The 13,807-nt window shown below is 28.4% G+C and overlaps 1 protein-coding gene across 1 annotated transcript; it reads right to left on the bottom strand.

Annotated features, from left to right (window-relative positions):
- Positions 1 to 7,555: 7,555 nt before the first annotated feature.
- On the bottom strand, positions 7,556 to 12,786 carry LOC123293419 (zinc finger protein 664-like). Its single transcript, XM_044874237.1, has 5 exons — positions 12,601 to 12,786; positions 10,348 to 11,007; positions 9,268 to 9,391; positions 8,967 to 9,188; positions 7,556 to 7,768 (listed from the first exon to the last, which is right to left on the bottom strand). Exons 1-5 carry the CDS (start codon positions 12,748 to 12,750, stop codon positions 7,575 to 7,577), a joined length of 1,350 nt encoding a protein of 449 aa, XP_044730172.1. The 5' UTR covers positions 12,751 to 12,786; the 3' UTR covers positions 7,556 to 7,574.
- Between the last annotated feature and the right edge of the window lie 1,021 nt (positions 12,787 to 13,807).

The raw sequence follows: 13,807 nt of genomic DNA, 5'->3' as shown, positions 1-13,807 counted from the left end.
TCAATTTTTTTAAAGAAATACATCATTATTTTATTAATATTAAATATCTTTTAATTTTATCCCTTCAAACCAATTGATTAGCATCGGTCAATATATTTCAGACATTTTTCTATCCGCTACACCATTAACGAGATAAGTCTTTGTTAACATAACATTTAATATTGAGAATTTCTCGAATAATATTAATAAAATTGAATTTTTTTTATAAAAACTAATGGAAAGTCGTACGATTAATCGTATGATCTGAAATACATATCAAATAGGACGAAAAATAGAGCTAAGCATGGGATATACGTTACTATTACATTATATTTTCCATTGGTTCTAAACCTTTATTTATTATTTCGATAATATTTCCGGCCAAAGGAATATTGGACCAGCTGCATCATTTCTAATTCTTTTATCCCTAAAATGAACTCTGATAGAGCCCGAGGGAACCAAGTACAACAAAATTATATTGCTAATAATAGACGAACAATCAATAACTCCTGGAAAAACTGGAAATCAATATTATGGGTGGCTAACTTAATTACAAATAATTAAAAATGTTTTAAAAATATAATATCAAAGAAAGAAAACCAAAAATAACTTGTAACATCATAATAATTAATACTTAACCTCTTGTGCCTTACCTGTTTAGGGATCTGCTAGCCTGTAAGTAGACGCGATATGACGAATAAGATGTGAGAGAAACGACTGTCAGTGACTTCCCCTGTGTCCTTGTCTTAATCATATGTACATATAGACTTATTATTTGTATTAGTAAGTATAAGTATATGTATTAGACAAGGACACAGAGGAACTTACTGGCAGTCATCTCTCTCGCTTCGCATATCGCATCCACTTACATGCTTTAGTTAGTAGTATTTATAAGAAAGTAAATATTGTGCTTTATAAAGAAGTGTTCCAAAATTAACGCAAGAAGTCCGAATCAGACGTTAATCTTGGAACACCCTTTATTATTATTATTATATAAAAGAGATAGAATGTTACTTATTTTGTATAAAAACTTTAATAAGAAAATTAAAACCTCTGTTAATTAGTTTTATGAAAAGGTACAATATGATTTTTCATGAAAATTTAAAACTTTTTTTTTGTTTGTTATAAATAAATAAAAATCGTTATATATTTTAAAATTTGTTTTATTTTTTAAATTTTTTATCCTATGTTTTCTTCCAGAGCAAACGTATCATTAATTAATTATTTAGTAAAGGTAATTATTAAGTTAATTATGTTATAATATATAATCTGGGTGGCTGAGTGGGTATAGCACATGGCTCTGAAACTAAGGTATGCTGGTTCGTATCCTGGTGTGGTAAATATTTTTACTTTTAAATTAAATGAATTTTTCCTGATGTTTAAATTTTCCACTCTTTTTATAGTTTAAATTATCTGTATACCCCGCCCTCTTGCAATAAATAACGTCAGTTATATGTCATAAATCACTATTCTGTCAGGGGGTGGGAATTTAAATAATCATAAATATATATCACTCTTTAAAATCATGTTCTCCTGTTACAAAATATTAAAAATATGTACAAAAATAGCTTTAAAATAAGAAACTTTTTAATAGGAGAACATGTCATATAGTCTAACTGACTCATATTCTCCTATTACAAAATATTAAAATTTGTATTTATAAAATTAAAATCGCTCGTTAAGACTAAAATTTGAAATTTTGTAACAGGAGAATATGTTATATATTTTATCAAACTTCTTTTTTATAACATATTCGCCTATTACAAAATATTAAAAAAATACATTTTGGTACGGTTGCTTTTTTGTTTGTTGTACATGATAAAATTTATTCTTGTTAAGCTCCGCGATCTTAGCACCTCATGTGCGGAATTTCGATTGACCAATTATACCATCTGAAAGGTCAGAAATTGGTCATAAAAGGTCAGTTGGTCTCATTAATTGGTCAGCATCAGAAAATTTTTTATTAAAGATTAAAGTTTTTCAAGGTCAATTAATAAGTTTAGCACCTCATTCGCAGAAAAAATAAAAAACTCCACCTATGCGCGATCGGGAAGCATTCGCTGATAATTGGTCAGCTAATATAAATAATTGGTCAGTTTAATTTAATATTAAAAAAAATTAAAAAAGTTGTCTCTGTCGTAACGCGCATGCTTTGAGCCGGATGGTTTTATCAGGGCAGTGAGTACTTACGCACAGCTCTTCACTATAAACCAGACAGAGTAGGGGAAATATTTTTTTTATAATTTTTTTTTTTTGATATGTACTACTATCAAATATACATGTATATTTGATAGTAGTACATATCAAAAAAAAAAAAAATGGATAAAATTTTTACTTTTAAAAAAATGAATTTTTCCTTTTATTTAAATTTTTCACTCTTTTTATACCATGTATATATGAAATATACATAGTATATTAAGTTTAGTCCCAAGTTTGTAACGCTTAAAAATAATGATGTTAGTATAAAAATTTTGTCATAGGTGTTCATAAAATCACCTAATTAGTCCATTTCCGGTTGTCCGTCCGTCCATCCGTCCGTCTGTGGACACGATAACTCAAAAACGAAAAAAGATATCGAGCTGAAATTTTTACAGCGTACTCAGGACGTAAAAAGTGACGTCAAGTTCGTAAATGAGCATCATAGGTGAATTGGGTCTTGGGTCCGTAGGACCCATCTTGTAAACCGTTAGAGATAGAACAAAAGTTTAAATGTAAAATTTTTTTTCATAAACATCACTGTTTACTCGTGAGGGCGCCAATTAGGCGGAAATTTTATAATAGGTACTATACTTGATTATCAGTTATGTATGTGTCACATGTTTGTATGTGTAATGTGATAAATAAATCAACACTGACTATGCATGGTATTTCAACAATTAACTCAGTCAATTGTTTGTTTTCACTTGTATTATATATATTTGTACATATGTCACCTATAAAAAATTTGAATGAATAATAATAATGGTTATTTTATATAGTAAAAAATCAATTTTCGGGATAACGTTTTCAAATTAATATAAATAAATAAATATCGTTATATATTTTAAATTTTGTTTTATTTTATTCTATCCCATTTTTCCTTTCAGAACAAAATTATTAATTAACTAATTAATTTTTTTTTAGTAAAGGTACAAACAAATTCTTATAAAATATAGGTGAGCGTGAGATAAAGAAGTTGGATTGTAAATACGTAATATTCTTTTTGGATTTTCATTTTATTTTTGTGTGGTATTTGGTTTGTAAAAAAAAAGTTGATGCAAAAAAATTTTTTTAAGATGAAATTAATTATATGGAATTATGTGCAAGTAATTCGTAAATAGTTTTTATGTATTTTGATTTCATTTAAATAAAGTTGAAAACTCAAACCCTGTTTTTATTTTATTTTTCCCCATCTCTCTGTAGCTATACAATATTATTTCAGTTAAAAATAGGTGAGTATTTCGAACTTCACGATAGGTAAGTATTTCAAACTTCGTTTGCCATTTTTTTTTGTAATAATACTACTCAAAATTTTCCGAAAATGAGTTTTACTTTTTGTTATAATTTAAGAAAGTCGAAAATATGAATATAATATTTATTAATACGAATAACAGAGCCCTAATGGTATAATGGTTAGCGTATCTGACTTCGAATAAATAGTCCCTTGGTTCGAAACTAGGTGAGTACATATATTAAAAAAAGTTCAATTAAATCTTTTAAGCAAAATCTGATTTTTATTTTCATTTTTTTTCAAATTTCCACCACAGCATGTTTGCCTAGTAAATGATGAAAAAATTAGTTTTTTTTCGTTCAAAAACTTCAATTTTTTTCACATTTCTACTAGGAGAACATCAAGGACGGGCGGAATAAGTAGTACCTGATAGCAAGGTAATTGTTGTCACCTCGTAAGTCAGAAAGTTAGTGGTCTGCACACCCGTGTTTGGTGAGTGTGACCTCTAGTGGGCAGACCAATAACTTTCTGCCAAAATAAAATTTTAGACTTTCGGGGTGAAAACACTTACTCACCTTTCTCCTTATCAGGAACTACTAATTCCCACTTATGTTCTCCTAGTACAAATGTTGAAAAAATTGAAAATTTTTTCGAAATTATATTATTTTTTGAATATAAAATTAAACTGACCAATTATTTATATTAGCTGACCAATTATCAGCGAATGCTTCCCGATCGCGCATAGGTGGAGTTTTTTCAATCTTTAATAAAAAATTTTCTGATGCTGACCAATTAATGAGACCAACTGACCTTTTATGACCAATTTCTGACCTTTCAGATGGTATAATTGGTCAATCGAAATTCCGCACATGAGGTGCTAAGATCGCGGAGCTTTCTTGTTAAATGAAATTTTATAAGATTTTGTAATAGGAGAACATGTTATTTCACAAAAAAAAAAAAAAAGTTATGTCAGTTAGTTCCACTTTCTTACTTATGTCATAAATCACTCTTCTGCCAGGGGGTGGGAATTAAAATAACATAAAATATTAGTTAGTCCCACTTTCCTACTTATGTCATAAATCACTCTTCTGCCAGGGGGTGGGAATTAAAATAACATAAAATATACCTTGCTCTTACTTATTTGTCGCGCTTAAGTACTTATTTAAAAAAAGATAATATTAATCGGGAGAATGCCAGATACGAACCGAGGAACTCTGTAACGTGAGGCGACTGAGCTCACCACCACTCCACCTTTGACCTATCAAATTTCTCAATAATGTAATATACATTACCTTTTATTCATCTTTTTTGAAAAAACTTGTTTTCTTAAACTTAGTATTAATTTTCTTTCTTTCTCCTAATAATGCTGCTTTCAATCTTTATGTTTAGTAAAAGATATAGTTTTTTTTACTGTCAAATTAATATAGACAAATTTTTTTCGGTCCATGTAACTGAAATAATTTATACATTTTTATTAATTTAACTAAATATTTATTAAAATCACTTACATGATTTCGATTAAATGTTAAATTTAACAAAATATTAAATGCTATTTTACTTGTAATATTAATTTGTATTTTACACAAAACTTTTCTTATTGGTATAAAGCTAGCATTCATTTTGTACTTAATAAGCTAAAAACTGTGGTCGCAGTCTTTAAGTAATCTAAAAAGTTGTTAAGAGAGCTACGCTTTTTAAGTTTTGGACCTAGACAATTTTTTTTTATTACACAACGAGCTTAAAATTGATAGATATTTGTTTTTTTTTTACTTATTCTAGATAATCGACTCTCCAACATTGCTGAATTTTGTTCGAAACGCCGCTTTATTTAGTGTTGGACAAAAGTGAACATAGCCAAAGAGTCGATTATATTCTTAAGTATTAGAATAAGTAAAAAGCAATTATTCATTAATTTTATTAAGATGCTTGTCTGAATTGATTTGTTAGCTTACCTAATGCGGCGGCCAGTGATGTCAGATAGTAGCCCAAATAAATCTGGTGTAGATGTCTCTAAACGCTGGTATTTGTCTCTAAAAACTGGTATCCTATAGATGTTTTATATTATAAATTATGAATGTTATTTTGTGAATGTACCATCTTTTTTTTCAAATACCAGCTATAGGGACATTTGGACCCTCAAAAATGGTATGTATACCAATAAATTGGTACGCCTGACATCATTAACGCCCACACAAACTATAGAATTTCTGCAAGGCAGTCCAAAAACTGTTTGCTAGCTTTATACCTATTAATCAACATCATCGATACGACGTCTGTTAAGTGTATAATCATTACTTAAAAATTATTTAAAGCACGGCTTACATGAAAAGTACAAGAGTTATTCGAAGATATTAAGGATGAAAACAGGTAGAAAATTAACTCTTTTTTAATCTTATCTGAAAAAAATGAACATAAACAATTTTTTCTGGGTAAATGTATATTCAACGACTCTAACCGCTAGGGTACTTATACTAAATGGGTTTCCTTTGAAAACTGAGTATAATTACTTTCCGCTATTTGAGAAAATTTACAAATATGTATGTGTAAATACATAATGTGTTTAGATCAACCAGATAATATTAACATATTTCTGAATATTAATTTTTTTAGACTTCGGTTTGTGTAAAATTAATTTAAATTATATCTGGATGGCTCTAATTTTGTAAATAGAAATACCGCAATTGAATTTCGTAAAGAAAGTAATTAAAATCGTAAATTCGAAGCAAGTGTAATAATTAACGAATAATGTTGAGTTATTATACATGTATCCGATATCCGACATTATCAACTGTCGTCAACACGACATACGACTACAATTGTAAGAAACTCAAATTATTTCATCGATAAAAATTGTCCTTTAATTTGAAACAGTACTTTTTAACTAGCATAATAGTAAAAAAAAAAATAACAGAAAATGGTTATAAATATATATTTTAAATTTTCGCAAAATAAATTTTTGAATTTTCGAAGTTAGCCTTTTTTAACCAGTGAAATTATATAATTTTTTTAAATAAAATTTTAGTATATTCATGCGCGAAGAATTTTGAGAATCTCATATTTCGTTGTTAGCCTATCGTTTCTTAGTTTCTTTAAAAAATTGAATTTTTGATTAGGTCCCCCAGCTGATTGTTTTCATTGCCTAAAAAGCTCCAAATGAGTCTATGACCTATAAAAAAGTTCCAAATAAAATCGGTAGATAGAGTCTTCCTCAGAAGATTGTCCCATACTAAACATTGATGACGACCATGTTGAGTACCAAAAATCATTGTCAGTGTCTTTCGAAATTACTATGTATTTGCTTAGTGTTGACCCAAATTAATCGTAGAAATGTTCATAACTTATAGGCAATTATATGAGGTACAATCATAAATGTTTAATATTCTTTATAGTTTATACCTTTTAGGATTCATTACTAAAAAGTATTTTACAATATCTTTTCGGAATTTATGATAGCTTAAATCTTAAATCGGGATTTATAATTTTTGATGTATTTACAGTTTTTGAAGTTGTACATTGGCACATTACAAGTATACAACATTTTAAACAACACATCCGTTAAATATTATATATCTATGCGAGCTAACATATATAATAGTTCTTTTTTCTATCGCTAGAGTTATTCTTAGCATTAAAGTCACATAGTTCAGTATAAGAAGTATTAGTATTTCTGTAATAATAAAGGTTGTTATATAAATGCAAATTACTCTCACTGTATTATTTTATAAAAATGCAAATTATGACTTACGAATTGAATATGTAAATAATAAATATTTCTTATTCCATTGAAAAATAAAAAAGAGCTTCGCCTTAAAAGATACATAATTAACTACTCTTCATAATTCACCATTCTGCTAACTGCAAAAAGTCCTCTTGTTTAGTTTTTTGTTGACAAATTTAAAACTAAGCAAATGATTTTAACTAAATTTTTCAAATCAATACAAGTATCTCCTTTGATACTTTAAGCAACAATAGTTTTTAGTAGTTTTTTTTTTTAATAAATTAACATAATAAAGATTGATTATTAATCATGTTATAACTAACTGTAACGATTTTTAACAAAGATATGATTTAGTGATTGTGAATGAAATACAATAAAAATATTTTCATGTAAACTTTGCTTTTATTTACACTCTTTATTTTATAGTCTTTAATTTACTTCAAACAATTATGTATCATTATTATCATTATTTACTTTATGAGTTTTCATATGTTGAATTAACACATGACGCTGTATAAATCCACGATTACACACTTCACACACAAAACGTCTCTCATCAGTGTGAATTCTGTTATGTACCGTTAAGGTACTTTGTCTATTAAAACTTTTACCACAAAATGTGCACGTAAACATTTTCTCACCTGAAAAATTTAATTCAAAAAATTATTACAAATTGAACGGAAAATTTATTCATTATCAATTTATCCGAATACATTTTTATGAAATCGCTTTAATAAAAATGACGACATTATTTCTAAGTTGTGTTAGTGTCAACCCTAGTAGATCAGTTGGTTAAAGCGTAACCGTCGTCAAAACGATTGTGATGAGTCGGTTTAAAATGTATTCAGCCTCATAAAATAGTTGAGAAGCTGATAAATGAAATTATCAGGGGAAAAGGTGATGAAACACATATATGGTATCATAATGGGCCCTATGACCTAAGTGTGTCTCTCGTGGACAGGCAATGTAACCTAACCTAACCTAACCTAGTGTAAAAAACTGGCCGGCAAAACTGTAAAGAAACAGAACAGAGTAGAAAATTTATTATGAAGATTATTTAATTTAGATAATAAAATTCAGTACCAGAGTCTTTTCTCTGAGAATATTTTAAGGTTCTCAGGACCACAAATTCAGTAAGCATTTCAATATCTAAATATGAATTTTTAATAGAAACAATTCGTCGGAGCTTTTTGGTACATTATTTTCTATAGAAGCTACATTGAAACTTACAAACTTACTAATTAAATTTTTTTTTATATTGGTAAAAATAAAGTATTTTTAACATTTCAGTAGTGACTACAGGGTCGATTGGATTCAGTCTCATATATTTTTCTCTTTAACTTTCGTCAATTTAAGAACTTTCCCGTTTCCAATATCTATTAACGATGTCTTAGTGGGTTGCGAAATAATTTAATTTTTGTACTGAATGATTTCATTTAGACCTATTGTCAAGTGATCAAAAACCTTTTGAATTGACTGTTTACTTGCTTAAGACATCATAAAAATATAATACGTCATATTACAAGTATCGTTTTGGCTTATTTAAATCGAGTTTTTTTAATCGGACCCACAATAAAAATATTTAGTTAGATTTTTTACTATTAATGACCTAGCCCGGCTTCCATTGCTTTGATAATCCTTTTTAGTAACATTAAACTCTTAAAACTAAAATCAAAATAAAATAAACCAAAATAAGATAAAAATAAAAGGTTCTAAAGGGAATATACATGATGCAACTACTGAAGTATTAAAATATTTTAGCCCTTCCATCTAATTATCACAGGATAAAATTTAAAATTTAGTTTCATAATTTCACAATAGAATTATATAGTTAGTTACCTGTATGAATATTTAAATGCCGTTTCACCTCTGAGGATGTTTTAAATTGTTTAGGACACCATGTACAACTATATTTTCGTAAATCTGAGTGTGTTACCATATGCGTTCGTAATGTACCCCGTCTATAGAAACTTTTACCACATTTAGGACATTCATGAACTCGTTCGCGATTATGTGTAATTAAATGACTTTTCCATGATGACCATTGTGCAAATTCTTTATCTAAAAAAAAAAGAAAATAAAGTCAATAGAACTTTTATTCAGTTAATTTTTTGGTATATATTGTTTCAATGACACTTACTACAATGTTGACATGAATATGGTCGTATACCATTATGAATTCGTAAATGTGTATTTAAATTTGTTTGACATGCAAAAGCTCGGCCACAAAATGTGCAAAGATGTGGTTTTTCCCCAGTATGAATCTGTAAATTACAATATACTATCATTAATGTTACAAATCGCAAAAAGTTATATTATATTTTTATTTATCGTTAATAGTACGAATTAGGGAGGAGGGAAAGGATTTGAATATCGATTTTATTTATTTTCTGATAATAAAACTTATAAGAAATATTCTCGGAAAATTTGAAGTCATTAGGAGCATAACTTTTCAGGTTATAGACAATTGAGTCTCCGGGCGCTCCTTTTTATCTCTATTTTATTCATGTATTTCTTGCTCTTTTTTATTAATATACCAAACTGTAATCGCATTTTTCAAAATTTTGCGCAAACCTTCTGACCGATTTCGCCTAAACTTTGCACACTTCATTTACATACTAAATACTACCTTCTGAACGAAGGATTTTTTTCAATCACAACTTATTTTATAATTAACGAATAGAGCAATTTTTGGCAAAAATCAAAGTTTAAATCAGAGTCTTTTTAATGCACCTTCATGAAACTTTAAAAGTGAATATTTTGTTAATTCCTCCGTTCTAATTCAAGATAAACTTATGTACTAAAGACATAGCTTTGATTTTTAATTACAGATGAAGAAATTGTGAGTTTTCCTGGCTACCGCATGGGAATTTTTTTTGAGGTGACATGCATGGAAATTTGTGGTTATCACCACTACCAATCGCCGATTTTTCATAGCTTTATTTGTAAATATGTAGCAGAATATTCTTAGAATAATGCTTAATAATGTAAAATAAGTTTAAAAATATCAATAAAAAAGGAACTTTGTAAAAAAAAAATCACAAAAATATGGGTTTTTTGGCTCACTAAAAACAAATTTTTTTAATGGAAGGAAAACTAAGAGTTTTATAAGCAGGTTAAATTTTTAATAATTTTAAGTCTGTCTTATGCCTTACGGAAAATTTTGTTTGATGATTCGGGCATAGAATATTATAAAATGCATTTTAAAATAAAATTATACCTTAAGATGTAATTGCAAACTGGATTTCTTTTTGAATTCTTTACCACACTCTCGACATGCAAAATAATTTGGATTTTTATGTTCTTTAGCATGAGTTTCCAATTCTTCAGAAGTATCAAATTTTCTAAAACATGATGTACAATTAAATCCATGTGATAATTCATGATTAAAAAGTACACCAGCAGTCATAAAACTTTTTCCACAAGTTTGACATTTATGTTTCTTCTCCTTATGATCTGAACGCCGATGTTTTGTTAAACTTGAGATGGACCCAAATGTAGCATCACACTTATCACATTTTAATTCGAAATCTGGATCTCCAACCTCTTCGTTCCCCTCTTCTAAATCATTTTCTAATATCTCGTCGTCAGTTTTCAGTGTTTTCACACTTACAGCCACGCCATTTAGGTAATAATAATCCTCGTATGTAACAAATTCGCCTGTTGAATTGTCGTCATCATCATGCATTTCGTTTTTAACTTCAACTTTTTCTGCTGAATAATTTGATAATTCCTCATTTTTATATGCAATGTTATTTTTAAAAATATTTAAAAGTTTTTTTTCTGACAATAAACTTTGCCGTTTAAATTCGTAATAATTAAAAACTTGATCGATGCATGTTTGGCACAAACCTTTTGGTAAATCATCGTCTATTGAAATCTATAACAGATAAACTATAATTAGCAAGACAAGATCACACACAAGTATAAGGGATATTATCCAGTCAAATAAGTCCTTAAAATATTAGTAAGGTTACAAAAATTCTCATAGAGCTAAAAATTGGTATGAATGTTCAGAATACTGTTGTAAATTAATTTTGAAAAGTCCCCATCAATCCCCCTTGTGCAGAAAATTTTATTGAGGGGGGAAGTTTGAAGTCCCCATCAATCCCCCTTGTGCAAAAATAGTTCACCTTTTTTCATAAGTATAGCCATTTTCGTGATATAGCGGTTCAAAGAATTTAACAAATTATTTTTTTCGTAATACATTTTTGAACCGTTATACGAGTAAAAATATGAGGAATTATTTTTGATGAATCAGCTTCTTCTTCTTGGCGCTGTCTTTTCACAGCATCAATGCTACTCTTTCGAGTATAATTTTTTCGACACTGCACATGAATTTTTACAGATGTCTGGTCTTTCAGGTACTCCGAAAATTCACCACCTTTTTCAATACTTACGACTAACAGTATTTTGTGGAGTATGAGACCTTTAAAACGAGGCAGGTATATGAGCATCACCACGCTAACAATTGAATGGAAGGCATATGCTACTCAGGCTATGCTACTAAATAAAAATAAGGACAGAGTTCTTGCCGTTGATTTATATTCTAAAAATTTTATAATTTGTATGTATAAGATATAAGGACTCATATTTTTACTCCTACAACGGTTCAAAAATGTGTATAAACGTGCATATTACAAATAAAATAATTTTTTCAATTCTTTGAACCGCTATATCACGAAAATGGCAGCACTTATGAAAAAAGTTGTGGAGACACATTTTGTAGCAAATTGAATGATCTACAATTTTTGTTCAAACTATTGTTGCTGTTTAACTCACCGTTTTGTTGAACAGCGCGAAAAACCTATTTTTTCAAACTTCCCCCCACAATAAAATTTTTGCACAAGGGGGATTGATGGGAACTTTCCACAATTCATTTATAATAGTATTCTGAACATTCATACCAATTTTTAGCTCTATGGGAATTTTTGTAACCTTCAAAGTGTAATTTGACTGGATAAATATCTGGAGTAATTATTTTGAAAATGTTGTCTTAAAAAGATATGATGGTTTCAGCTTAGTTTCTTTAAGATCTTTAAGATAAGAAACCCAGTTTTTTGTTTAATACTAAAAAAACTTATTTTTACGGTATTATTGTAGTTTTGTGTATTTATTAGTTTATAAAAGACATCTAGATAAGTAGTCAGATCTTTTTCCATATTCTTAACTAATAACTCAAATTTTGCCTCTTATATTAAATGAGATTTCGATTAAATTACTTCGGTCTGGATAGTCAACAACATACACAGAAAATTTTTACTAGGGTGCAAAGCAAGCTTCTTCGGAATGTATGAACTTACTTATACGAATAAACATTTTTTGGAGCATTTCCGTACCCATTTTCATGTGAGTACCATTTTTCTTCTTTTGGTTGGCAAATAATTAGCCTTTGCGTAAATTAATTAAGCCTCAAAACACGTTAACGTTGAATATTAAAAAAAAAATATATATATATATATATATGACTTACTTGAATGGATGTACATTCTTTCAAAATCGTAACAAATTTAACAGCCTCTACTTTTTCAACTTCAAAAATTTGTTTAATTGATCGATTTGTACTCAAACATGTTCGACAAATCGTATTTATTTCAATATCTTCCAAGTTTGTTTCATCCATTTTATATTTCGTAAATATTTACACATAAACGTTAAAGATAACTATCATTTAACTACCGTAGAACTACAAATATGACCTCTATGAATATAATCAAAGTTACAGGATAATACAGGAAGAATAATTTTCAAAAAAATTGTTTGGATGAAATTTATATCAAATTGGATTTCAAGAATTATAAACTTCGAATTTAATGCATTATTATTATTTGAGTGGTTACCGGTTATATTCGTATCATACAAATTTGTTAAGGTAGCTGTCGTGCTACAATATTGTTAAAAATTAAGAGTGTACATAGGCTTGTAGTGAAATAATAAGTAAACCATAATTTTTGACTAAGACTGTACCCACGGAGTATTTTTAAACTGTCAAAAACGCAAGCATCCAATTTGATGACGTAATATGGGTATCACTATACGAAATAACACAAATAATTTTGACTAATATATTCATAGACATCTGATTATAATATAAATATAAATACTTATCTATGTATATTATACCCAGCTGTCTACAGTGAACTAGCTGATGGTCTATGACTCATACCGCTATGACATCACAGCAGATCTTACCCGCGTTTTAGGTCACGTAATACACAGTTTAAAAATTACGATTTTTAATTTTAATATTTATAAGAAAAAAGTGCTTTTATGACTCGAAATCAGAATATTTAAGTATATTTTTACATAAATTTTAACTTTTTTCAAATTTCATGATTTATTTTTGACTAACCTTCCTCCTTATTTTTACTATATTTTAATAGCAATTTTAGCAAGACACGAACTGAGTTTTTCCGTATTCAAAGAATGAATTGAATATTCGTATTGCTTTTCTGGGTCTTCCTTAACCTCCCCCCCCCCGTATATTCTAAAACAAAGATAATGAATATGGAAGTTATTGGTTAGTTTAGGATTACTCATAGACATAAAGAATGGACTAAGCAATACTCTCATGAAATTGGCCACTCTCTAAGTTTAAAGTCCCTTTTTTTAGGTCTGCAAAATAGATGCAGAAAAGAATGGTTCTATACGCTTAGTCCATAGAATAATTGGCTTAGTCT

Source organism: Chrysoperla carnea, chromosome 2 (assembly GCF_905475395.1).
Source record: "Chrysoperla carnea chromosome 2, inChrCarn1.1, whole genome shotgun sequence".
Lineage (NCBI taxonomy): Eukaryota > Metazoa > Arthropoda > Insecta > Neuroptera > Chrysopidae > Chrysoperla > Chrysoperla carnea.
The sequence above is the reverse complement of the archived record's forward strand: the minus strand, read 5'-3'. Positions and strand labels throughout refer to the sequence as shown.

Coding starts and splice junctions, on each gene's coding strand:
- LOC123293419 (XM_044874237.1), bottom strand. CDS start 12,750: ATGGATGAAACAAACTTGGAAGATATTGAAATAAATACGATTTGTCGA. Junction 11,008..12,600: donor AAGAATGTACATCCATTCAA/GTAAGTCATATA, acceptor TATCTGTTATAG/ATTTCAATAGACGATGATTT. Junction 7,769..8,966: donor GCATTTAAATATTCATACAG/GTAACTAACTAT, acceptor TAAATTTTTCAG/GTGAGAAAATGTTTACGTGC.